The 23,089-nt window shown below is 56.0% G+C and overlaps 1 protein-coding gene across 7 annotated transcripts in view; it reads left to right on the top strand.

The window, feature by feature from the left end:
- Positions 1–1,262: 1,262 nt before the first annotated feature.
- The window catches only part of CARMIL2 (capping protein regulator and myosin 1 linker 2), a 26,272-nt gene continuing 4,445 nt past the window's right edge, over positions 1,263–23,089 (top strand). Inside the window, exons 1-31 of one of the 7 annotated variants that reach the window (XM_065029080.1) lie at positions 1,263–1,464; positions 2,861–2,952; positions 3,075–3,125; positions 3,426–3,485; positions 4,750–4,871; positions 5,131–5,228; positions 5,766–5,836; positions 6,475–6,548; positions 7,488–7,563; positions 7,640–7,728; positions 8,092–8,186; positions 8,350–8,436; positions 8,670–8,779; positions 9,577–9,654; positions 9,930–10,006; positions 10,103–10,207; positions 10,455–10,524; positions 10,728–10,809; positions 12,539–12,635; positions 13,165–13,222; positions 13,758–13,930; positions 14,588–14,656; positions 14,986–15,079; positions 15,166–15,261; positions 16,044–16,172; positions 17,147–17,260; positions 17,402–17,577; positions 18,014–18,101; positions 18,554–18,670; positions 19,183–19,249; positions 20,271–20,545. In XM_065029080.1, the coding sequence (XP_064885152.1) occupies positions 1,425–1,464; positions 2,861–2,952; positions 3,075–3,125; positions 3,426–3,485; positions 4,750–4,871; positions 5,131–5,228; positions 5,766–5,836; positions 6,475–6,548; positions 7,488–7,563; positions 7,640–7,728; positions 8,092–8,186; positions 8,350–8,436; positions 8,670–8,779; positions 9,577–9,654; positions 9,930–10,006; positions 10,103–10,207; positions 10,455–10,524; positions 10,728–10,809; positions 12,539–12,635; positions 13,165–13,222; positions 13,758–13,930; positions 14,588–14,656; positions 14,986–15,079; positions 15,166–15,261; positions 16,044–16,172; positions 17,147–17,260; positions 17,402–17,577; positions 18,014–18,101; positions 18,554–18,670; positions 19,183–19,249; positions 20,271–20,545 (3,030 nt within the window). In that variant the 5' untranslated portion in view covers positions 1,263–1,424. Of the gene's footprint in view, positions 1,465–2,860; positions 2,953–3,074; positions 3,126–3,425; positions 3,486–4,749; positions 4,872–5,130; positions 5,229–5,765; positions 5,837–6,433; positions 6,549–7,487; positions 7,564–7,639; positions 7,729–8,091; positions 8,187–8,349; positions 8,437–8,666; positions 8,780–9,576; positions 9,655–9,929; positions 10,007–10,102; positions 10,208–10,454; positions 10,525–10,727; positions 10,810–12,538; positions 12,636–13,164; positions 13,223–13,757; positions 13,931–14,587; positions 14,657–14,985; positions 15,080–15,165; positions 15,262–16,043; positions 16,173–17,146; positions 17,578–18,013; positions 18,102–18,553; positions 18,671–19,182; positions 19,250–20,270; positions 20,546–23,089 lie in introns of those variants that run through there. The other 6 variants (XM_065029079.1, XM_065029078.1, XM_065029081.1 and 3 more) reach the window with 6 other exon arrangements.

Raw genomic sequence — 23,089 nt, 5'->3', positions numbered from 1 at the left:
CTTGCATGTGCAGGGGTGGAGCTGGAAGAGCCAAAACTCAGCTGGAATTTGCCTTGGAGAAGCATGTAAGGACAAAAAGAACAGCTTCTGTATTAGCAAAGGTTTCAGCAGCAGGCAGACTTTGGAAAAATGCAGGCCTGCTCCTTAATGGAGTAGAGGACTTGGTGGCAAGGGATGTGGAAAAGACCAAAATGTACTCAATGCTGCTCTTGCCTTGATCTTTGGCTGGTGAGCTCTGTTTTCAGACCTCCCAGGGCTCAAGCCTAATGGCAGAGTCTAAGGGAAGCGTCTGAAGGTGCTGAGGAGCCCAGCCAAGGTCATCACACACACTCATCTTTGAAGAGTCCTGTTGAGCTGAGGAGGTTCATGACGCCTGGAAAAAGGCAGATGTCCCACCTGTCTTCCAGAAGGGTAAGGAGGAAGATCCGGGGAGCTACTCCTTTGCATTCTCCATAGAATCATTTTGGTCAGAAGAGATTCTTAAGATAGTATCCAACCGTAACCTAACTATAGCACTAAACCATGTCCCTGAGAACCTCATCTCCATGGCTTTTAAACCCCTCTGGGGGTGGTGACTCCACCACTGCCCTGGGCAGCCTGTGCCAATGCCCAACAACCCTTTCTGGAAAGAAATTTTTCCTAATATCCAACCTGTCTTCTTCTGTCCCGCTCCTAGGGAACATGTTCTGCTACACTGATGCTCGGTGTGCTCCAGCATGTGGAACCCACTGGATAAATACCCTGCAGTGGGCATCAGCACCCATCCCTATTAGCCCCCCCTTACAGATCACAGTATCACAGTATGTTTGGGATTGGAAGGGACCTCAAAAGATCATCTAGTCCAATCCCTCTGCTGGAGCAGGAACGCCTAGGTGAGTTCGCACAGGAACATGTCCAGGTGGGTTTTGAATGTCTCCAGGGAAGGATGCCTGATGCAAGACGACGGGGCTGGGCAGACCTTTCGATGCTGGGAAGGGTAGAACTTTTCATGCTCACCACCCATCTTTAGGCAGAAATATGTCCCCATGAACCAGCCTGGGGGGTGCTGTGGGGCAGAGAGAGGTCATTGACCCTCAACCCTCCATGGGGAGATGCTGCTCCTCCTGGCGGGGAGCACCGGTGGGATGCCCTGCTGGCCCAGGTGAAGCCAGGCAGGAGGAGAAGGTCTGGGCAGGGATGTCTTCTCCTCCTGGTGGGCTGTGGGCGCCGTCACTTTCATTTCTCTTCTCTTGCTCAGGCGGTAAATCTCGCCTGACGGGGCAGGAAGAGGCACCGAGTGCCGGGAGGGGGAGGAGGCACCGCGCCGGCAGCGCTGCCGGTTGGTAACCTCAGCGCTTCCTCCCGGCAGGGTGCCTTTCCCGCGGCACCCGAGGATGCTGCCCTGACACCTGCATCCCCGGGTGGGTGACCCCGTGGTCCCAACCATGGCCGCATCCCCTGGAGGGATCCCCGCCGAACTACAAGGTAAGCATTGCCCGCTGCCGCGCTGACGGGGCACTGACGCCACATGGAAGGTGCCGGTGCGGGGCCTGCTCGGCCGTGGTTCGCCGTGCTGCGATTGGCAGAGCCACTTTTGGGGTTCCTCAGCAGCTGTGGTTCAGGGAGGGTCTGAACAGGGTGTGAGGGCTGCTCTTGCTCCACGAAACTCCCATACTTGAGGATGCTGCTCAGGCCAAAAGCATCCTCAGATAACAGCCTGGCTCCTCCATGGCTCCTGCTGCCCCGTTTGTGGGTGCAGTTGGTGCTGCTCACTCCTATGGGTTTGAGGGTCCCCCAATCACTTGGGGTTCCCTGGCAGCTCCTTGGGGGTCACTGCCTGACACCCTGCCCTGGCTCCCAGCAGCACAGGGGATGCGTGAAACATCGCTGCTCCCAGCTTCCTTCATTTGATCGATAGAGCAGAAAGCCATGGAGGTCTCGGGGTCCTGTAGCCTCATCAGCCCCACCAAGGCTTACGGGTGCTTGGAAGGGGTTGGGTCGCTGTGTCCCCACAGCCCAAAGTCCTGGATCTATCAGGATGTGTTCTTCAGGGTGTTTGGCTCAAGTCACTGAACCCACAGGGCTCTTGATGTCATTGTGAAAACCTGGCTTGGTTTGCACGGCAATGAGCAGTTGCGATTCTTGTCCCGCTTCTCCGAGTGAGCGATGTGAATCAGGAGAGATGGGGAGGCAGCACAGGGACGCAATGCTCAAGGCAGGAGGGAGCAGGCAGGAGCGATGCTTGTGGTGGTCTGTGGAGACATTGGAGCGACTGGTTTGCAAGTGGTTGGTGTGCACGACCACCCATGCACATCATGGCCAAGAAAGTTCCCCCAAAAATGCAAAAGCAGAATATGTCCCTGACTGCACCATGGGGAGGCAGGACTGGGGTGCTGAGGTGCTCCCCAGTGGTAAGTTTGGGAAGGAGAGAGGAAGAAAAAGAAACAAGGACCCAGCTCCCAGTAAGCAGGGTTATTCTGAAGCTTGTGCAGTGTAAACCTGGCCTAGAAAGGCAAAATAGTTCACATTGGAATAAAATGACAGCTGTCCTAACAAAACTCAAAGCATACCCTGGAAAAAAGGCCCCAAAACTGAGCAGTGTGTGTGCCAAGGGGAAACTGGTGTCCCCAAAGCCCAGTGTTTGGTCAAGGCTGCAGAAGCTGACGAGGAGGTGGATTTATTGCCCAAGCAGCAAATGAGACCTGAAGCTGATGAAGCAGCATGTGGCTTAGCTGAGAGAGCAACCAGTGTCTGTCAGTTGGGTGTGGATGGACAAGAGTCAACTCAGGCAGGGATGGTGTCTCCAGGGCAGGAGGGCACGTGGGAGAGAACCAGGGGTGGCTTCAGCCAACTTGCTTCATGGGGATGTTGGTCTTTTCAGAGAGCATCAGTGCCTTCCTGGGGACAAAGAAGGTCCTCCTGGTGACGAGCATCCAGCTGCAGGTGAAATCCAAGTACTACGACTACATCTTGGTACGTGCAGAATCCAGCCTGATTCCTGCATTCCCCAGGCAGCCATTTCATGGCTGCAGCAGGGGACGAGGTGGCTCGTGTGTCAGTCCTGTCCCCTGTGACACCAATGTCCCTCTGTGTAGGTCCTGACGCCCTGGCGAGCCTACGTGCTGCCAGTGATGCTGCCGGTGAGGGTAAGTGCTGGGGACCCTGAGCTGCAGTAGTGCCCATCGGCTCCCGGGACAGCATCGCTCAGGGACCTGGTGCACTGGGGGCAGACGTGGGTCAGCTGGATTAGCAGGTCTGGAGAGATCTCAGGAGCAGGATGAGGAGGCAGATGGGGTGAAGAGGAGGGGGTTTGGAGTCAGGGGGTTGACGAAGGCTGGGAGGGGGCATGGCCGGGCACTGTGTGGGGCAGGGTGGGAGCCGGGGCTCCCCCTTGGGCCACCCTTCTCCACCAGCGCTGGGGCTGATCCAGCTCCTCTCACCCCCAGGTTCACAGCAGCTTCAGCTTCCTGGAGGTGAGGGAGATGACGGTGCAAGAGCCTAGCTTGGTGAGTGGCGCCAACGCCAGTGGTGAACCCAACCTGGGCACCCACCCCACCTTGTGTCCATCTTCCCCCATGGAAAACCCCATCCCAGAGCCCCACACATGGTCGGGGGGGGTGTCCTTGCTCCCTGTTGCACGTTGAGGGTTCACCAACGATGATCTGTGAGAGCTCTGCAGTGTACTTATCCCTTCACACGCTCTAAAGAAATCCTCTTATAGCCCCACTTGGGGGGACCACCCTCGGGGCTGGAGGTGCAGGGGAGCACACAGGGGTGCTGGGGGACCAGGGGTGCCTGCACCTTTTCTCCCACAGCTGCAGGCAGTGCCTGGACACGGCACTTCCCGCTTCACAGGGACAAGGTGACAAACGGCTGCTGGCTTATCGAGGCAAAGCCAAATTTAGCAGGAAGGTGTTTTAAATCTCGTTAATCCTCTTAGAGCGAGGTGTGTGCATAGGGTAGATGCAGTGGGTGGGAGAGGAACGGGATGCCCTGGTTCAGATGTGACAGCTGAAACAGGGCTGTGGTCCTTGTTAACCTCTCATCTGACTTTTGCTCATTAAAGCATCATCAGTGACCACGGCCCCAGCCTCTAAGTAGGATTTATGCTGCTTGGCAGGCTGCGTGGCTGAGGTCCAGGAGAGAAATAAAGAGGAGATGGGTGGAGAGCAAGGGGCACCGGGTGCCAAAACCCTGTGGTGGAGCAGGGTGAGACATATGAGAGGGGTAGGAAAGCCCAGGGGTTGTTAATGTGCAGGCAGGCCAGGCCCTGGGTGCCTGTGAAAGCTCCATCCTCATGCGGTGCCAGGAGATAATTGTCATCTCGCTCCCACGCCTCAATCAGCGTGTAATTAAATCAGGGAGCGTGTTGCCATGGGATTTTTTTTTTTTTTTTTGGTAGGAACAGAAAGCTAAAAAAGCCTCAAAACCTGATTAGATAAATTCAGGGAGGAAACCTCTGTTCTCCAGCTGCGGCTGCTGCAGGCAGTTAAGGCTCCTCTCACCCCTACTGCTTTGGTCTGCTTTTGCATTAGCTTAGCTTGAGTTTTGGGGACGTTTATGCTTTATTCTGGCACATTATTATCTCTTTAATGTATTTTATCTGAATTCCTGATGCTCGCAGCCTTCCCTGTGCTCACAGTGCTCTGGCTGGGTTTAAAAGCAGCATCTGGGTGTTTGCAGAGAAAGCTGATGGGTGTCACCATTGTATCTGGGGCTTGGGGATGCTGCCAGCCTGCTCAGGCATCTCCCATCCTTTGGACCCCGCAGGTTGTCATAGAAACGGATGCAGTGTCTTATGCCTTCCGGTTCATGTCCTTCGATGATTTGGAGCAAGTTGTCATCCATGTCACCATGTCACTTAAGAAGGTCTTTCCAGACTCGTCCCCTGGGTAAGGGTCTTCTGTTCCTCAGGGGTACTCGTGTTGGTACCAGAGCAACCTCTTTTCTCACAAAAGGCCAAAATATGGAATGGCTTCACAATGAGCCCCTTTTAATGAGAAAAGAATGTACTGATGGAGGCCAGACCCTGCTTCCCGATTGCATCATGCTTCTGGCCACCCCCACATGCAGGGATTGTAGTGAAGTGTGAAGTAGCAGGGATGGTCTTCTCCAAGCCCACCACCACGCACCCCTCTGGTCCTTTCCCAGGTTGCTGCTCAAGAACTCTCCCCCCAACCTGTACGAGAGGATCCGGCAGATCACGGACTCACTGGAGGAAATGCTGCAGAGTAGCCCCGGGCCCTGCGGTGAGTCAGGTTGGAGCACCCTGGGGACCACCACAACCCATCAACACCAGCTCTGCTGGGAGGGCACCCATGGTGGCTTAGGTGGGGAGGAACCCTGCTAGTGGGGTCTGTTCTCCACCAGCCCATGGGGCAGGAGCAGGTTTGAGGGGATGTAGCTCCCCAGAAAGGAGCAGGACAACTGTGGGATAAGGATGCTTGGTGTTCACCTGTGAGAACGTGCAGCTGTGGATGCTTCCACCCATCTCATATGGCATTGCTGCAGAGCAGACTTTTCCTGTAGTCTGGTTTGGGGTAAAATTAGCTCTGTGATCATCATGCAGTGCACCTCACCTGCTATCTACATGGATCAAACAAAGCAAACCACAGCCCCTTGACTTGTGTGATCGCTTTTGGACTGGCAGGAGAACATGCAGGACACTCTGGCCCCTTTAAAGGGGGGAGATCCCTCACCATCCCTCTCCAGCTTTCTGCCCTTCCCAAAGGTCTTCTCCACGTTCCTGTGGAAGGTCTACCACCAAGACTGCCTTCTCTTTGCAGGGGGGTTTTCAGAGACCTACGCTGCTCTGTGTGATTACAACGGCTTTGCCTTCCGCGAGGAGATCCAGTGGGTAAGCTGGTCTGTCCAAGGGAAAAGAGACAATGACAATGGGCCACCTGACAGGCAGGGAAGCAGGATCCTTGAAGTGCTTCTGGGGCTGAAGCATCCCAGGGACATCCTAGGGACACCTCAGAGCTGGGAACTGCAGTTTTGCCTGGCTGGTGTACTCTGCTCCTTGGTGGGGTGAAAGCAAATCACAGGAGGGATGAGATGCCTTGAATGAGGCTGTTTCGGAGACCATAGTGTAAGGAGAAGCCCTGGAAATCTGGGACCTTGCTGGGTGTCTCTAGTTGAGGAGAAGCCTGCTGGGACCCAGCTACAGCAGAAGCAGCTGTCCTTGTCTTCCTCTGCTGGGACACTGACTTCAGCCCACCTCTCCCCACACTCTCGTTCCCACCAGCCTGGGGTGCATTGCTGCCTTCTGGCCAGTCCCTGCAGAAGTGGTACAAGACCCACCAAGCCGTCCCACCTATTTGGGACACACGCCTTGGCAGCCACAGCCCCAGGGAAGGTTTTAGGCTCAGGGTTTAGGCATGGGGCTCCCCAGGGTAGGATGCCCAAAGGTTCATCTCCCTCTAGCAGTGCCAGACACTCAGGTCCTCCCCAGGACCCAGGTGCCAGCTCTGATCCATGTGTCCGTCCGGGCAGGATGTGGACAACATCTACCACAGCCAGGACTGCCGGGAGTTCAACCTGCTGGACTTCAGCCACCTGGAGAGCCGGTGAGTCCCCCGCTGTGCCGCCTGCATTGCCTCATGCCACACCAACACTTGTCCCCATCCATCCTGTCAACAGCAGGTTTGGTCCAACACACTCGTCTGCTCATGTCAGAAGCTTTTATTGCTTTACACGCTCCAAGGGCGCCACATCTGACACTCCCCCGCACCAAACACAACGAGCCTCGTCCCATGGGGTGATGGCCTCAAGGGACCAGGCAACGTCCCCTCTTCATTTTTAACACTTAAATAAGCCCATGAACTGCTTACGCAGGTGAAAATCAAACGTCATGGCAGCTTCGGGCAGCTCGTGGCTGTCAGGTGTTTCCCTATGCAAAACAACTAGTGCTGCTTTGCCCCCTGAAACTTGGTGCTGCTCCCTACCAGCACCCCAAATCTCTGTTATAACCTCATAGTGGGGTCATGAGCTCAGGCTGTGCTTGGAGTTGTCCCTGTGGGGCTCAGCCATGTCTCCATCCTGAGAAAGATGGAGCAAAGACTCAGGTCTGGAGGAAGTTGGGTGCTGGGCTGGGGCGTAATGAGTCAAAGTTCTGGGCTGAAAGTTTTGGGGAACAGAGGATCTGTATTCAGCTGACCAAAAGGGCAGATGGTTTTAGAGATTTCTGTGGACCGGAAAGCCAAAAAGAAACTTGTTTCTGCTTGAGCAAAACCTGTGTTGCTCTTTACATGAGAGCTCAGAATTAAAAAGAAAAACCGCAGAGGTTTTCACAGATGCATGCAAAAATTGTCATTAATTTTATTTTCCCTGAGGGAATAATCTGGAGAAGCTGAGCTGCTGTTTGTGGACCCCAGCCCTGCTCCACTGAACTCTGTGTTGGGGCACCCTGAGGTTGGGTGTGTTGGGCCATCTCGGGGTTGGGTGTGTTGGGGCACACATTTGGGATCAGCCTAGCCCCTGATTCCCTCGTCCTTGTCGCCCTGCAGAGACGTGGCGCTGAGTGTCGCTGCCTTGTCCTTCAACCTATGGTTCACTAAGCTTTCCTGCAAGGACTTCAGGCTGGTGAGTGCTGGTGCTGTGGTGCTGGACACACCAGAGGTGGCCAGGTTTCCAGAAGAGCTTTCTTTTCTCCCTCCAGAACCAGGAGATTTCAGAGCAACTGCTCTACATGCTCAGCAAATCAGTGATGCTGGAGGAACTGGTGCTGGAAAACAGCGGGTTGAAAGCGTAAGCAAAGTCATTGCAGGGACTTGGCACGGTGATGAGCCAGGTCTTGGCAGCCTGGTGGTGTTCCCCTCATGTGCATGGAGCAGGGGCATCCACGCACCCCTCTACCAAGCAGTGTTGGTGCCCCGTCCCCTCCACAGCATGGAGTTCACTGGGAGAAGAGATCTCCTGTAATCTGGAGGCCAGTGAGCATCACCCACCCTTGGAGATGCTCTGTTTTCTCTTGTTGGCTCCTCAAATGGAGCCAGCTCTGCCATGTGGACAGGAGCTGGTAGCATGTCCCCATAAGGCTACGGGGCTGCTGGCCATGTCTCCTGGAGGTGGCTGTACCTTGCCTCAGATGGGTGGCCCTTTTCCCTGCAGTGAATTTGCACAGAGGATGGCCCAGGCACTCAGCAACCATCCTGACTCTGTCCTGCACACCATCAACCTTGCTGGAAATCAGCTGGAAGACAGAGGTACCCAACTTCTGGGCTGGGATGAGTTTCCACCCGTGAAAACTGATCTTCAACTCCAGATCCCACCAGCAGCTGTCCTATGCCATGGGGGCTGTCTCTCACAGTGGGACAGACACCTTCCTGCACTGGCACAGCTGCTCAGGGCTCTCTGCTCTTTCATCAGGGATTGTTGCCTTTAGCCGGCATGTGGAGAAGTGTCCCAAGGGTCTGCAGAGCCTCAGCCTGGCCAGAACCATGCTCACAGCCAAAGGTACAGCCCCTAGCCAGTCACAGTTGGGAGGCTGGGCATGATGGTGCTTGAGGGACAAGCTGATGCCAAAGGGGTGGCTGGAGGGGCTGCAGGGACAACCTGGAAAGACCATCTTCACGGATGGGATGTTTTGTTGCCCTAGCTGTAGCAAAGTGCTCCTTCCTCTGCTCCACAGCTGTCCCCAGTGCAGGGGACCCATGGGTATCCATCTCTTCTCCCCTCTCCTCAAGCAGGAATGAGCACGTTGTGCAAGGCCCTTGCAGATAACAAAGCCACTGCATCTTCCCTCCGGCACTTGGACCTCTCTGGGAACCCCGGCACCCTGGCTGGAGATGACATTGTTGTGAGTGCCTGGGCTGTGATGGGATGACACTATCTGGGCTCTGTCCCCTGCACAGGCTTGATGGCTTCAGTCCCTTGGGGTCTGCCCTGCTTTGCAGCACCCCAGGGACAGGAAGGTCACAGCTATGAAACCTCCCCACTTACCCAGGAACTGGAGGATGTGCTGGGAATCACAGAATCACAGACTGCATGGGGTTGGAAGGGACCTCTGGAGACAATCTAATCCAACCCCCTGCTAAAGCAGGTTCACCAGAGCAGATTGCACAGGAATGTGTCCAGGCGGGTTTGAATGTCTCCAGAGAAGGAGACTCCACAGCCTCTCTGGGCAGCCTGTCCCAGGGCTCTGGCACCCTCAGAGTAAAGAAGTTTCTCCTCATATTCAGATGGAACCTCCTGTGCTTCAATCTCTGCCCGTTGCCTGTCATCCTGTTGTTGGGCACCACTGAAAACAATCTGGTCCATCCTCTTGACACCCACCCTTGAGATACTTATAAACATGAATAAGATTCGCTCTGAGCCTGCTTTTCTCCAGGCTGAACAGACCCAGCTCCCTCAGTATTTTCTTGTCAGAAAGATGATTCAGACCCCATATCAATGGCCTCATGGGAGGGTGGGAGATCCCACCTGGAACAGGGAGACATCCAAGGAGCAATTGGCATGGGACTGTGTCCCCCTATGCAGGATTCATTCCTGTGTCCAGCAGGAGCAAGACTGGAGCTGGGATTTCTGGGATGCTGGGTGAGAGGGTGGTGGTGGTCAGGCTCCTGGGTGAAGCTGCTGAGAAATCTCTGCCCACAGAACCTGCAGAGTCTCCTCCACCAGTGCCGTGTGCTCTCCCACCTCAGCCTGGCCGGCACGGACTGCCCTTTGGATGCTGTGAGTACCCACACGGGGGGTCCTGGCAGCAAGTCCCTGCCCTCAACCTCCCTCCTGAACCTGTGCCATGCTGCTGGGAGGTGCTGCCACCCCATCCCAGCTGGGATGTGGTTGTGGAAACACAAGGAAGAAGGGAGCCCTAGCACTGGGGCAGAACCCCCTGAGCAACCCCCACAGCTCATCCCATCCCAGTACCCATCCCTCCCTGGGCTGTGCGAGGGGCTGCAGCATCGGCTGAGTGGTCCTTGGCACAGCTTGCATCTCCACTCTGGTAGCTCTTTGGAGCCCTGATCCATGGATGCCACACCAGCCTTGTCCATCTGGATCTCTCCAAAAACGTGTACTCCCACAAGTAAGTCCCTGAGATGGCTGCAAGGTGAGTGCAATACCCAGGCAGGCAGCCAGAGCTGGGTAGCAGATGATGCCATGTTGTACACGCTCTTTTCAGGAGGGTGAAAACCATCTCCCCAGACATCAAGGAGTTTTTCAGCCAGGCCTGTGCCCTCAGGCATGTGTCTCTGGCAGGTACCAAGCTGCCCACAGATGCTGTAAGGTGAGGTGGGGACTGATGGAGCTGTGAGTCTGCCAAGGGGGATGGATTTGGGTTGATCATGGTCGTGGAGACCTCACTCAGGGCTCTGCACGTCAAGGGGGCCGGATGGGGCTGTGGGAAGCAGATATGTGCTTGCCTGAGGAAGGATGTCTTCCCCAGCATCCCCCTCCCCCATTGCCTGGACCCTGGACACTGTGCTGGTGCCCCTGTTCCTCACAGCAATGGGTGACTTTGGTGACTCTTCCAGGGCATTGCTGCAAGGGCTGGTGGACAACAGTCACATCAGCGACCTGTGCCTGGATCTCAGCAGCTGCGAGGTGAGGGGCCAGCACCCATAGGTGTCATCAGTCCATCTGGGGGGTCCCGTTGTGGTGGTTAAGGAGTGGCAGGGAGCTCAGTCTCTGTGTAGGATGGTCCATGTCCTCTCTGCTGTGGGGCTGGGTGACTTTCCCAAAAGCAGGGTCCTGTTTGCAGGACTTGGCACCTCCTCTTGTACTGATGTCTTGCTGTTTCTTCCAAGCTGAGATCAGCTGGGGCCCAAGTCATCCAAGATCTCATCCCTGATGCCAGCTCCATCAGTGACCTGGACCTGTCTGACAATGGTAGGTTGCTTTTTCCCTGGGCGGGTGAGGACCTCCTCCATCTGCAGGTCCAGGCACCAAAGGCAGTTTGGCAGGGGCCAGCTCGCTCCCAGCACCTCATGAGCTTGTAGGAGTCCCCAGGGAGACGAGTAGGGTCTGCTGCTCTTGTCTGCCTCTTGACTGTGCTGGTAAATGCAACATTTAATTGCACTTGTCACCTGTAAAAGTCCTTCGGCAGCAGCTGCAGCACTACAGGTGATGTCTCACAAGGATGAAGGCACCCAGCAGCCAGCAGGAGATTCCTACCTGAGAAATTACCACCTCATCAGGCTTTTATGGCTTGTTACACCCAAAACCAACCTCCCCCAAGGCAGGTAGTCCTCACATGCACTCTTGTCCCTCTACCTAGTATCCTTCCTAGTGTGCCAGGCCTCTTCCATCACCTTCCAGCACTGCATCCCGTGGCAGGCAGCAGTGGTGGCCCTTGCCTCTCCCATCTTTCAGAGACAGCCTCTCCAGCACAGGGTATGGGATGACTTCTTCCTCCCCTCTTGCTTCAGAACCTGCAAAAAATTTTCATTTCATATCTGTCTTGGCTGAAAACTCTTCAGCTCACTGAATCCAAAGTGGTTTCATGCTGCTAGCTTGGGGTCTGAAGCTTTGGGAAGGTCTCCCTGGGCTGAAACTCTTTGCACGTCTCTGAAGGAGTTTGCAGCCTCTGCTGCTCACTGTGGCCTCCAAAGCCGTAGGCAAGCAACCCAAATTACCACCAACATCACTTCTACCAGCTCCTAATTTTCCTTAATAGACCCCAAACCTTAAAGCAGCCTTGCTAAGATCTCACAGCAGACCATGCAGCCCCTTGACAGTCAGGTGGCTCTGGGAAAGCTGACGTGGTTTGAAGTCTTTCAAAAACTTGTTCAGGCCACTGATGCTCCAAAAGCTCACTCTCTTACCCCAAATCTCTGGCTAACCTTTGCCAAAATGTGCTTCTATTTTTGACTTTCTTAGTTGAGCAGTTCCATGCAGGAAGGACAGTCCCATAGGTCACAGAATCATAGAACGTCCTGAGTTGGAAGGGACCCACAAGGATCATCGAGTCTAGCTCCTGTGTCTGCACAGGACAACCCCACAGTTCACATCATGTGTCTGAGGGTGTGGTCCAGTCTCTTCTTGAACACTATCAGGTTTGGGGCTGTGACACCTCCCTAGGGAGCCTGTTCCAGTGCTCCACCACCCAGATGGGGCCTTAGTGCCTCTTATCCTTGGGTGGGAGAGCAGATCCCTGCCCGTGTCCCTGCCCTGTGAGAAGGACATCACCTTTGCTTGCCAGATTTCCCTGGGGATGCTGCAGCTGGGAGGACAGGAGTGCAGGCAGCTGCCTGCAAGCTGTGACAATTCCTCCTGTGTTGTCCAGGGTGGCATGGAGGGCACTTCCCTATGGGATGGCAGAAAACAGGTGCCGTCTCTTGCTCCGTAAGTGCTCCCCCTGGCTGAGCACAGCCTTGGCACCCCAAATAGCAGGAGTCCTCAGGGACTCACTCCTCAGGGACCCCAGCTCTGTGCAGGTCACTGTTCTACCTGGGGAAGCATGAAGAGAAGGAAGCTTGGGACTTGTCCTGGACATGTCTCTACCATCCTAGAGCTCGGTGGCTCTGCAGGTCTCCTTTTGGGGGGGACCACCCTTGATGCCACCTCTGTGGTCCAGACTGCTTAGAGCATCCCAGTGGATGTCTCCTATCTTTCACAGGCTTTGACCCCGACATGGTGACACTGGTGCTCTCCATTGGCAGAAGCAAGTCCATTAGGCACGTCTCCCTGGGAAAAAACTTCAACATTAAATCCAAGTAAGTGCAAAGCTGCAGCACCTGGGCGAGGAGCCATCCTGGCACCATGCACCCACCTTGAGATTCTCTCCACATTGAAAGGCCGTGGGCTGGCTGGGAATGCCAGGAATTACCTGCCCATCCTGCCTGCTCCAACCCAACGGGGAGCCTGGGGCTGGGGGTGACTGTCACCTGCTGCTGGAGCAGTCCCAGTGGGACCGCAGGTACTGCAGGGACAAGACAAGAGCCGTGAGGGAGAACAGAGCTCTGCCAGCTGCCCCTGTGGACCCAGCAGATGCATAGATTGGATATTGGGAAAAAATTATTCACGGAAAGGGTTGTCAGGCATTGGAACAGGCCGCCCAGGGCAGTGGTGGAGTCACCATCCCTGCAGGGGTTTAAAAGACACGTAGATGAGGTTCTTAGTTATGTGGTTTAAGGCCAGAGTTGTGTTAACAGTTGGACTCGATCTTGAGGGTCTATTCCAAGCAAAATGATTCTAAGTGGGATGTGTGTGGGATGCAGATGTAACCCCCAGCCTCTCTCGCAGGGAGGGGCTGTTGGACGTCCTGCACCGCATCGTCCAGCTCACCCAGGAGGACGACTGTGTAAGTCCTGCTTGTCCTCAACTGTCCCCAACTTGTGCCCTTACCGTGCCCTCCCCGCCCCCCCCACCCTGTGCAGCATCCATGCTGGGGTGCTGTCCAGATCCCTCCCAGCACAGACTGGGAGCAAATCTCCCTCCCACTGCTATTCAAGTTCCTCTGCTCTTATTTTCCTTCGTCTGAAGCAGATGCTCAGGCAGAGAAGCAAGAGCTGTTCCTGTTCATCTGGGAAAGTGGGAGCCTGTGTCTGGCTAAAGGCACAGAGGAGATGCTTGGTGTAACCTGGCTGCAGCCCAGCTTTCAAAAAACCCCCTCTTTCCTCCTCACTGCCTGCCAGGCATTTAAGCTAAATCCAGGGTGACGCCTTAGCACCTGTTTTCCTCCTGTTTTTTGGGAGTTCAGCATGACTTGGGCTCCACAAAGCCAGCACTGGGTACCCACAGCAACTACCAGCCCAAGAATGGAGGCTGTGTTTGCAGGGGTGACACACATCCTGATGTGTCCTGGCCAACTCTCCCCTTCCTTGTCCCCTTTCCAGCCTCTCCAGTCCCTGTCCGTGGCTGAATCGCGCCTCAAACTGGGAACCAATGTCCTGCTGAGCGCCCTGGGCAGTAACACCAGTCTCATCGCTCTAGACATCAGCGGCAACGCCATGGGGGACACAGGGGCCAAGATGTTAGCCAAGGCCCTGCAGATCAACACGAAACTCAGGTAGCAGCAGCCCAGGTCACCCTGTGGGTGCCCTTTCCAGCTTGTGCTGGGTGCCCCTGGTATGGTGGTCCTGGTTGTGATGCTGATGCCATCAGAGGAGGCTTATTGTGGCTCCTGATGACCATGGGCGTGGCTCTGGACCATTCCTGGCACATGGTCAGATGCTGTGACCGTATCTTGCTCTCATTGCAGTCATCTGGCAGGGGACATGTAACTCTTGTCAGGGCTTTGCCAGGCCCCCACACAGCCCAAGATGCTGTCCCTACCCTACACTCTGGCAGCAGTCCCTAAAAAGCCATCTTTTGACCAAATAGTGCATGCAAAGGCAAGGCAGGGATGCCTGCAGGGGATGAGGAATAGGGAAGGTTGTCCCAGGCAGGGCTGTTCCTCTTGGGGACATCTGCCACTGCCAGCAGGACGGTGCCTGCCTGACCGTGTCCTCCCTACCCTTTGTTCCCTCCAGGCACCCACATACTCCTTTCAAAGTCCAAGTTTAGGTTTTGAATATTGACATTCAGATTTTTAACCCCATTTCCAGGCTTTCTGGTTCCTGGGGGTTGGCCTTGGGGCTCTCTTTTCCAGGCACCTGGCAGGTGGGCATCCACCTCAGGGCTGTGTGGATGCAGGCAGGGCTCACTCATGTCCTTCTCTTTCCAGGACTGTGGTTTGGGACAGGAACAACACAACTGCCCATGGGCTCCTGGAGGTGGCTCAAGCTTTGGAGAGGTAAGGATGGAGTAGCTTGGTCTTCCTGGCTTGTTACCGCTATGCAAAACAGCTTCTAGCATCAGGATGTCACTGTTCTCAGGGCCTCTTGTCCCATCAAAACAGCAAGTACATCACACGATTGCATGCAGGTCCCAAGGGACTTGATCTAGAGCAACATGCCACTCGTTTGGTGATGGCACCTTCATTACTGACCTCAGGGTCAGGCTCTGGCCCCCAGCATGCATAGGGAGGGGGATCTGCTGTTATCGGAGATACTGTGATCTTCTCCCTCCTCATGAAAGATGGGTAGGAGTTTTCCACCTGCTGATCACACTGTTGTGTGGCAGGAATTACACCCTCAAGTCAATGCCCTTGCCCATGAGCGACGTGATGCAGGCGTACCGCAGCCACCCCGAGAAGACGGAGGAGGCCGTGCACAAGGTGAGGGGGACGCATGGGCTGGTTGGAGTGGTGGGGCCAGGTGCCACCAACACCAGCAGCTGACAACAGCCTCCTGCCTGCCACAGCTCCAGTCCTGCCTGGCCAGGAACCAGCTCCGGCGCACGCTGCCCACCCAAACCTTTCGCCTGCAGCAAGGCATCCTCACCACCTCTTCTGAACAGGTTTGCTGGCCAAATTGCTGCATGGGATTTGTGTGGCTGCCCCAAACAACACTGTATAGTTTGTGTGAGCTCTTGCGAGCAGGACAAACTCCTTTTCACCTTTTCTGAGTGGAGGGCAGAGCACTTCACAGGGAGGAGAGTGGGGCTGCATGGAACAGAGATACCTGAGGAGTCCTCATTGTTCCCTACAACTATGTGAAAAGAGGTTGTAGCATGTAGGGGGTTGGTCTCTTCTCCCAAGTAGTAAGTGATAGGACAAGATGAAGTGGCCTCAAGTTGTGCCAGGGGAAGTTCAAATTGGATATTGGGAAAAATTTCTTCCCTGAAAGGGCTGTTGGGCATTGGCACAGGCTGCGCAGGGCAGTGGTGGTGTCACCACCCCTGGAGGTATTTAAAAGACCCATAGATGAGGTTCTCAGGGACATGGTTTAGTGGCAGAGTTAGGTTAATGGTGGCACTCAATGATCTTGAGGGTCTCTTCCAACCAAAATGATTCTCTGATCCATGCGTTTCATGCATATGCAGCACTGGGATATCTCGCTGCTACACTTCTCCCATGCAGCGTGTCCCCGACTCCCTGTACACGCTTGCAAGAAAATCCCTGCTGGGTGGCATTCCCAGTTATTAGGCAGGGATGTTCTGGGAGCTGTCACTTGCCTGTGCACCCACTTGCCTGATCAGGCAGTGCCGGAACATCCTTCTCCGGGGAAAGTCACAGCAAGGAGGGGAACTGGCAGTGCTGCTCCAGCATCAGTGCATGACGCAGCCTCTCTGCGTTCCAGATGGTGAATGAGATCTGTCTGAGCGTGCAGAAGCACGTCGACATCCTCAGCGCCTGCCCTGGCAGGGAGGCGGAGGTGGACATCCTCTGCGCGGAGGAGGCCATCAGGAACGCCAATCTCTCCGTCAGTGTGAGTCTGCCACGGAGGGAAACCCCTCACCCCCTCCTGACTTCATTTCGGGATCGAAGTAGGTTATTGATTAGTTAATGACATAATTAACTGGCAGCTGGGGAGCATCGGAATCATCCATGCAACAGATGCACATCACGGGGCACTTGCAAAATGTTAAAGAACAGCTGCAAATTTCTGAATCCCCTTCTAGAATAAGGCCCAAAATGTTCTTAGTCCCTTCCCCACAAATGCACACAGCTGTGTGCACACTGTCCAGGAAGTGGGGATTACAAGGGCACCCCATTTTCAGCAAGGGCAGCCCCTGACCATGCAGCTCTCCTTTGGAGAGGTGGGTGCTCCAGCTTTAGGCACAACCTGTGGATGCCCACACTGGTGAGAAATACTCCCCACATCCCTGGGCTGGTCCCTTCTTGGGGCATCCCCACTCTCAGCACCCCCAGCTGGATGCAGCCCAGTGACGAGGATGCTCCATCAGCCCATGACCAAGGCCACTGCATTGGCTGGGCAGCTCCTGACACTGCGAGCCCTGGTTTGATCATCCTCGTCTCCCCATCACACTTTCTCTTCCTTCTACACTTCTCTTTAGACCACCTTCTCCTTCTTTTTTCCCAAATTTATTAGCAGTCCCCTGGGTATTTATCTGGCTGAGATGGGATTTAAGAAGATGGTGCTGATGGTAGAAAGGTGGTGAAAGGGATAGGAAAGGATCTCCCCTGATGTGGGCGGCAGCATGGCTGGGCATGGGGGGAAGGAGGCTCAGTGGGTGGTGGGGAGCAGTTGAGGGTCCAGCTGAGGGGACACAGGGACTGTGAAGGGCCAGGATGCCCAACCCTGGCCCAGCAAAGCCAGAAGGTCACTGAATCTCCTCAACTTATGCTGGCCATGCTCTTCCATGGGACAGCCACAGGAAGGATGGAAAGCAAGGATGAGGTGCCACGGGATGATCCATGCCATCTCTCTTCCCATGGCAGATCCTGCCCCTCTTGTATGAAGCAGGAAACACCCCATACCAGAATGGCAAGCTGCAGCACAAGCTGGAGTGTCTCACCGAAGAAGCATTGCAGATCTGCGGCCGGGAGATACAGGTGGACACTGCAGGGAGCTGCTGGTGGCACGAGATTCTTGTCAGCCTTGGCCCAACGATGAGGGACATGGTGTCTCCTGGAAACCATGTGAATCCTAGTAGAAAAGACACCACAAACTCTTCTTTCTTCCTCAAACTTCAGGCGATCATGCAGGCAGTGCTGGACACGGCACACAACCTGTGCCCAGACGTGGTGCAGAAGAGCAGAGTCAGGGACCAGCTGGTCAATGCCATGTCGGAGCGGATCTACCTCCAGGACCACCTCAACCTCAGCACTGTCCTGGACCAGATGATCAACGATGTCTTCAGCAAGCTGAAGTGGGTGATGTGCTATTCTTCCTTCTCACCCTGGGGTCAGATGGGGATTTTGGGGGCTCCTACCAATCACTCCCATCCCCACATGGTGGTGATGTGATGGGTCGGGCTGCTACGTTTTCCCAGCTGTGGATTTTCTTCCTGCTCAGACACAGTTTGGAGATGTCCCTAGGGAGCTGGGGAGTCCCAGGGGGGGACGTTCCTGAATGCACATCCCTGTGGCAGGCAGAGGGGAGCCCTGACCATCAATGGAAGGGTGCACTTGGCATCCTCCATCCCAGTCAGTGCCTCCTCCCATTCCTGCTCTGGCAACACACACCCAGTGAGCCAAAGCCCAGGACATGTTCTGGGTGACTCTCCAGGTGCCATGGCTGAGCATCCATCTCCCAAGTGAGGCTTTGCCAGGGGGTGGCCCTGACACCCCTCTCTCTGTTCCCAGTGAAATCAAGCTGTCTGTCACAGCCGCTGTGGCTGACTGCATCATGGATGCCGTGCTGGGAGAACTGACCATCGCCCAGTGCAAACTGGTGAGGGTTGGGGCATGCCAGAGCCTGTGGGATGGGGATGAGGATGCAAGGCTGGGATGCGGGATGGGGATCTGGGTAGTCTGGCATTTCCTGGGCACCAGCCACTGCAGTGACCATGGGTTTGCTGTCTGGGAGGCAGGACAATTCCCACCCGGGCTAGTTTTCCTCCCAGGTTAATCCTCTCCCAGTGTAGTTACAGCAGATTTATCATCCTGAGCGAAGTCCGGGAGCTGCTGTCTGGTGGGGGATGCTGGGGTGAAGCCGGGCACCGGCCGCTCATGCACCAAGGCAGGCGTGGGGCAGCTGTGCCGGGGCTGGCAGCCAGCTAATCAGCCCTAAATCCGCTCACAAATCCTGTCCGTGGGTAGAGAGCGGAGCAGCACAGAGTACACAGGGTGACCGGGTGCGCTTCAGACCCCAAGGATAATTTAAGCGCTTCCTAATGGTTTTAGGCAGAGAGCCTCCCCAGGCAAGGGCTCGACCTCCCGGCGCTGCTGCCGGAGCTGGCTGAGGATGATGCCGTCGTGCTGATGAGGGGCAGGAATCCTCCGGACCTCACAGCAGAGGAGGTAGGGTCTGACCCTGCTGTCACTGCGTGATGCCCGCGCTATAACTGTCTTTTATCCGCCTTACCGGATGATGCCAGGCTTAACGCTGCAGCCTCTCTGGGCACACACACCCCTGGCACCCCCCCAGGGCAGAGCTAAGGCAATTAGTGCTGGGAAATGGGACCATCGTTAGCCTGCCTGGCCATGCTTCCTGCACTGCTGACACCAGGAGCAGATCCTTGCGGTGGCCCAGGATGGTCCCAGCCACACATAGCCCCTCTGGCTGACCACTGCTTTGGGACCTGGGGTCCAGCACAATGTGGGGTCCCAACTAGGAAAGCATCCAATTTGGCATCGTGGGTGGTTTTGGTGTTGGACCAAGATGAGGGGGTTCAGCCCTGGGGCTCTGGGGGTGATGGAGGGATTGTACCCATCACTGGGTGAAACCTGGCTGGCTCTGGCTGCCAAGGGATGTCGCTCACTGCGGCCAGCTTGTCAGCACCGAAGCCATCACCGTCATCCTCTCCTCGCAGTACAAGATGGCCCTGCGGAGGAAAAACAAGCATTTCAGGAGCATTCGGCCCACACCAACTGTGAGAAGTAAGGCCACCACTTCCCTTTGCTATGACTGGGTGTGGGCTGTCCCTGCTTTGCCAGGGGTGGGGGGCTCAAAGCAGTGACTGGGGAGGCTGCTGGGCAGAGCCATTTGCAGTGATGCTCCAGGCTGGTGGGGATCTAGCTCCTTTGAAGAGCCCCTCCTGGTGCCACTGTACAGGTCTGCAGGCAAAGCTCACGTGAGCTTGCTCTCATGCTGGTTTGGGGGGGCTGGGTGAGAGGGTGAATACCCTGAGCTCCCTCCCCATGTGGTTGGGCAGGGTTGGGAGGTTTGTCTGTGACTCTGGATGCTGCAGCATCTCCCCCCAACCATCCCAGGGACCACCCCAGGCATGGACATCACCAACCCACCCAGCACCCCAGGGTCATGGCACAGGGGAGATGTTGCCTATGGGTGCTCCTGTTGCTGAGCTGGTGTTGTCTCACGTAGCCCTGTGTGCCTTGGGGGGTCAGGATCTGGGGAGGCTGGGGACAATAAGCAGGTGATGGGTGACTTCTGTTTTTTTTGGCTGTGATATGTATTTGGCTTTGGATGAAGCAGAGCTTGCACTGGACCCCAGCACCTGTCACCCGGGTGTCCCCAGGGGACCTCTGATGTCTCTGAGCCCAGCAGCATCCTGACCCCCATCCAGCGGGTAACCGGGGAGGGGCAAGGACCTGCCTATTAAGCAAAACAGGGTGTGTTTGTGGGTGCTGCTTGCCAGACCAGCGCTGGCAGAGCTTGTGCAGGCTGCAGGGGTCAACTTGGTCCCTGCTGGAGCATCCCTCCCCTGCACCCCCCCGTGCACTCAAACCTCCAGGGACCCTGCAAAGCCGCTGCCCCGGGGGCCACTGTGCGAGCTCTCGCTCCCGGCAGCCACGGCCACGCTCCCCTCCCTGTGGCGTGGCACGGCACAGCACAGCCAGCGCCCTGCCGACCCCGGACGCGTGGGCGAAGGTGACGGTGACAACGATGAGGAGGCCTGGAGAGGCCAAGTGCCAGCCGGAGTCCTCTAACCCCTTGTAGGTGTCTCGGAGCTGGAGCCAGCGGCGGGCAGGGACGCCAGCGGGCTCCGAGCTCACCGGGCGCCGCCGTCACTCAGCCCCGCCGCGCCGCCGGCACGCCCTGCCTCCACAAAGGATGCTGAGCCTGCGAGCGGCTCGCTCCCCGCCACGCAGCCTGTCACCACCGCCACCGGATCCCTTATGGACCTGCCGACTGCCGGCCAGAAGCTGGAGCATTGCACCAAAGCCAGGCCCCGGCCCAACCGCCGGCACAAGCAACCGCCCAGCAAGCCCAATGTAAGGAGGTGGAGGGGGGGATGGTTGACAAGGGGGTGGATTTGGGGTTTTTTCCCTTTTCTTCTCAATTGGGTGAATTATTGCAGTCGGTATTTGTTGCAAGGCAGGAAAATGAGATGCGTGCAGCTGCGGCTGGTTTATTATCCTGCATTTCAGCCGCTGCCGGAGCTTCCTCAGAGGAGGGGGGGTGCAGCCTGAAAGGATGGGCAGGGGGGTTGGCGGGGGGGGCAAGGAAATCATCCATCCCTTTTCCTGCTGCCTGCTGGGAGATGCTGAGTGGTAGGAGCCGACAGGGAGGCAGAGTGGGATAAAAAAACCTGCAGAGTTTGGGGATAGAGGGCCGGCACGTTCAGCAATGGCTCCAGCTGCCTCTCTCCTGCGCCCAGTTTGCTCTCCCCCGTCCAAAACCCATCGGCCCCAAATAACCGGCAGCTGCCGCAGCTCCTGGTGGTGCTGGTGGGGCTCTGCCAGCAGCGGTGAGCTGGGTTTCACCTCCCCCCAACAAAGGGTGAGTGTCTGGGGATCCTGCCTTCACAGCCCCCCTCCCAAAAGAAAAGTAACTTTTGGGTGCAGTCAGTGGAAAGTCTGGCTCTGACACTGAACCCAGAGCCAGATTCTGCCAACATCACCTTGTCCCCATGCCACTGTGATGCAGCTGGATCCTTCTACCTGCTGGAAAGCCGTGGCTTGCACAGCCGTGGTGATGCTCACCCTGGGACTGTGGTGGGACCAGCGCTGCTGTGGGACTGGAGAAGAAGCAGGAGCCGTTTCTTGCAGGCAGGGTGGATGCTGGAGGCTGGCAGGGGCCTGGAGGAGGCCATCACCTTGGCACATCTCTCTGCAGCAGGATGGGCATGCTCAGCACCCAGGGTTGGCCAAGCCTTGAGTTAAGATGGGCTTTGATGGATGTGATGTGACAGGGAAGGCAGATCTCGGATGGCTGGAATGGCTCCTGAACAGCATCAATCCTGCTGTAATGAAAAGTCGTTATGGATTGAAACGCCACTGATGGGGAAGTGCTTCCCCCTTGTCAATAGGAAGCCACTGATGTGGTGCCATGTGCTGGGGCAAGGAAGGTGACACAGAGCAAGGCTCTGATTTGAACTGATTTGCCATGGGGATGGAGTGGGTGGTCTTCATCCAGGCTGTGGTAGCACTCCAAGGTTGGACTTGAGGATGAACACCAGCCTGAAGGATGGAGATGTGGGTCCCACCAGGAGTGTGGGTGTTCCTTCCTCAGGGCTCAGATGGAGGAAGCATCCCTGCCAAAGACTTCTCCCATGGGGATGGTGGGGTCAGGAAGCTGGCCCAGATCTAGGAGAGCTTTAGCAAGATTGGCCGTTGTGTGTCACCAATGAGGGCCTGTTTTACACCTGTATGTAATGAATGGATGCTGAGTGTGCACAGATGCTGTGCTCCAGCCAGCAGCACCCCAGACATGGCACCCAGTGAGGTGCAGGGGGCTGGCAGCCTAGCTGCCCTGCCTGCGTGGGCAGGATGAGGGGCCGGCAGGAGCCCAGGGTGGGCTGGAGCTCCTGTTGCCCCAGGGATGCAGCAGAGTCAGAGCTGGGATGCAGCTTGATAGAATCATAAATCATTTTGGTTGGAAGAGACCATCAAGATCATCAAGTCCAACCATAACCTAATTCTGGCACTAAATTGTGTCTCTAAGAACCTCATCTACACATCTTTCAAGCCCCTCCAGGGATGGTTACTCCACCACTTCCCTGGGCAGCCTGTTCCAGTGCTTTACAACCCTTTCCAGGAAGAAATTCTTCCTAATATTCAATCTAAACCTCCTCTGGCGTTACTTGAGGCCATTTCCTCTTGTCCTATCACTTGTTACTTGGAAGAAGAGACCAACCGCCTCTGTGCTACCAACCTCCTTTCAGGTAGCTGTAGACAGCAATAAGACCTCCCCTCAGCCTCCTCTTCTCCAGGTTAAACAGCCCCAGTTCCCTCAGCTGCTCCTCATCAGACTTGTGCTCCAACCCCCTCACTAGCCTTGTCGCCTCCTCTGAACTCACTCCAGCACCTCAATGTCTTTCTTGTAGTGAGGGGCCCAAAACTGAACCCAGGATTTGAGGTGGGGTCCCACCAGTGCTGAGTACAGGGGGATGGTTGCTGCCCTGGTCCTGCTGGCCACACTATTCCTGATAGAAGCCAGGATGCTGTTGGCCTTTTTGGCCACCTGGGCACACTGCTGGCTTATATTCAGCCGGCTGTCAACCAACACCCCCAGATCCCTCTCTGCCAGGCAGCTTTCCAGCCACTCTTCCCTGAGCCTGTAGTGCTGCCTGGGGTTGTTGCAGCTCAAGTGCAGGACCTGGCACTTGGCCTTGTTAAACCTCATACAATTTGCCTCAGCCCAACGATCCAGTCGGTCCAGATCCCTCTGTAGAGCCTTTCTACCCTCTAGCAGATCAGCATCACGTGCTGACTTCTGTGCTGGGTACACAGCAGGACAGAGGGTGCCGGAACCCATTCTCCATAGACACCCACTTATAGGTGCACAGGCCGGGGTGTTTGTGCGTGGGTATCTTT

This window comes from Columba livia, chromosome 13 (assembly GCF_036013475.1).
Source record: "Columba livia isolate bColLiv1 breed racing homer chromosome 13, bColLiv1.pat.W.v2, whole genome shotgun sequence".
Lineage (NCBI taxonomy): Eukaryota > Metazoa > Chordata > Aves > Columbiformes > Columbidae > Columba > Columba livia.
This window is presented reverse-complemented; position numbering and strand designations above follow the sequence as displayed.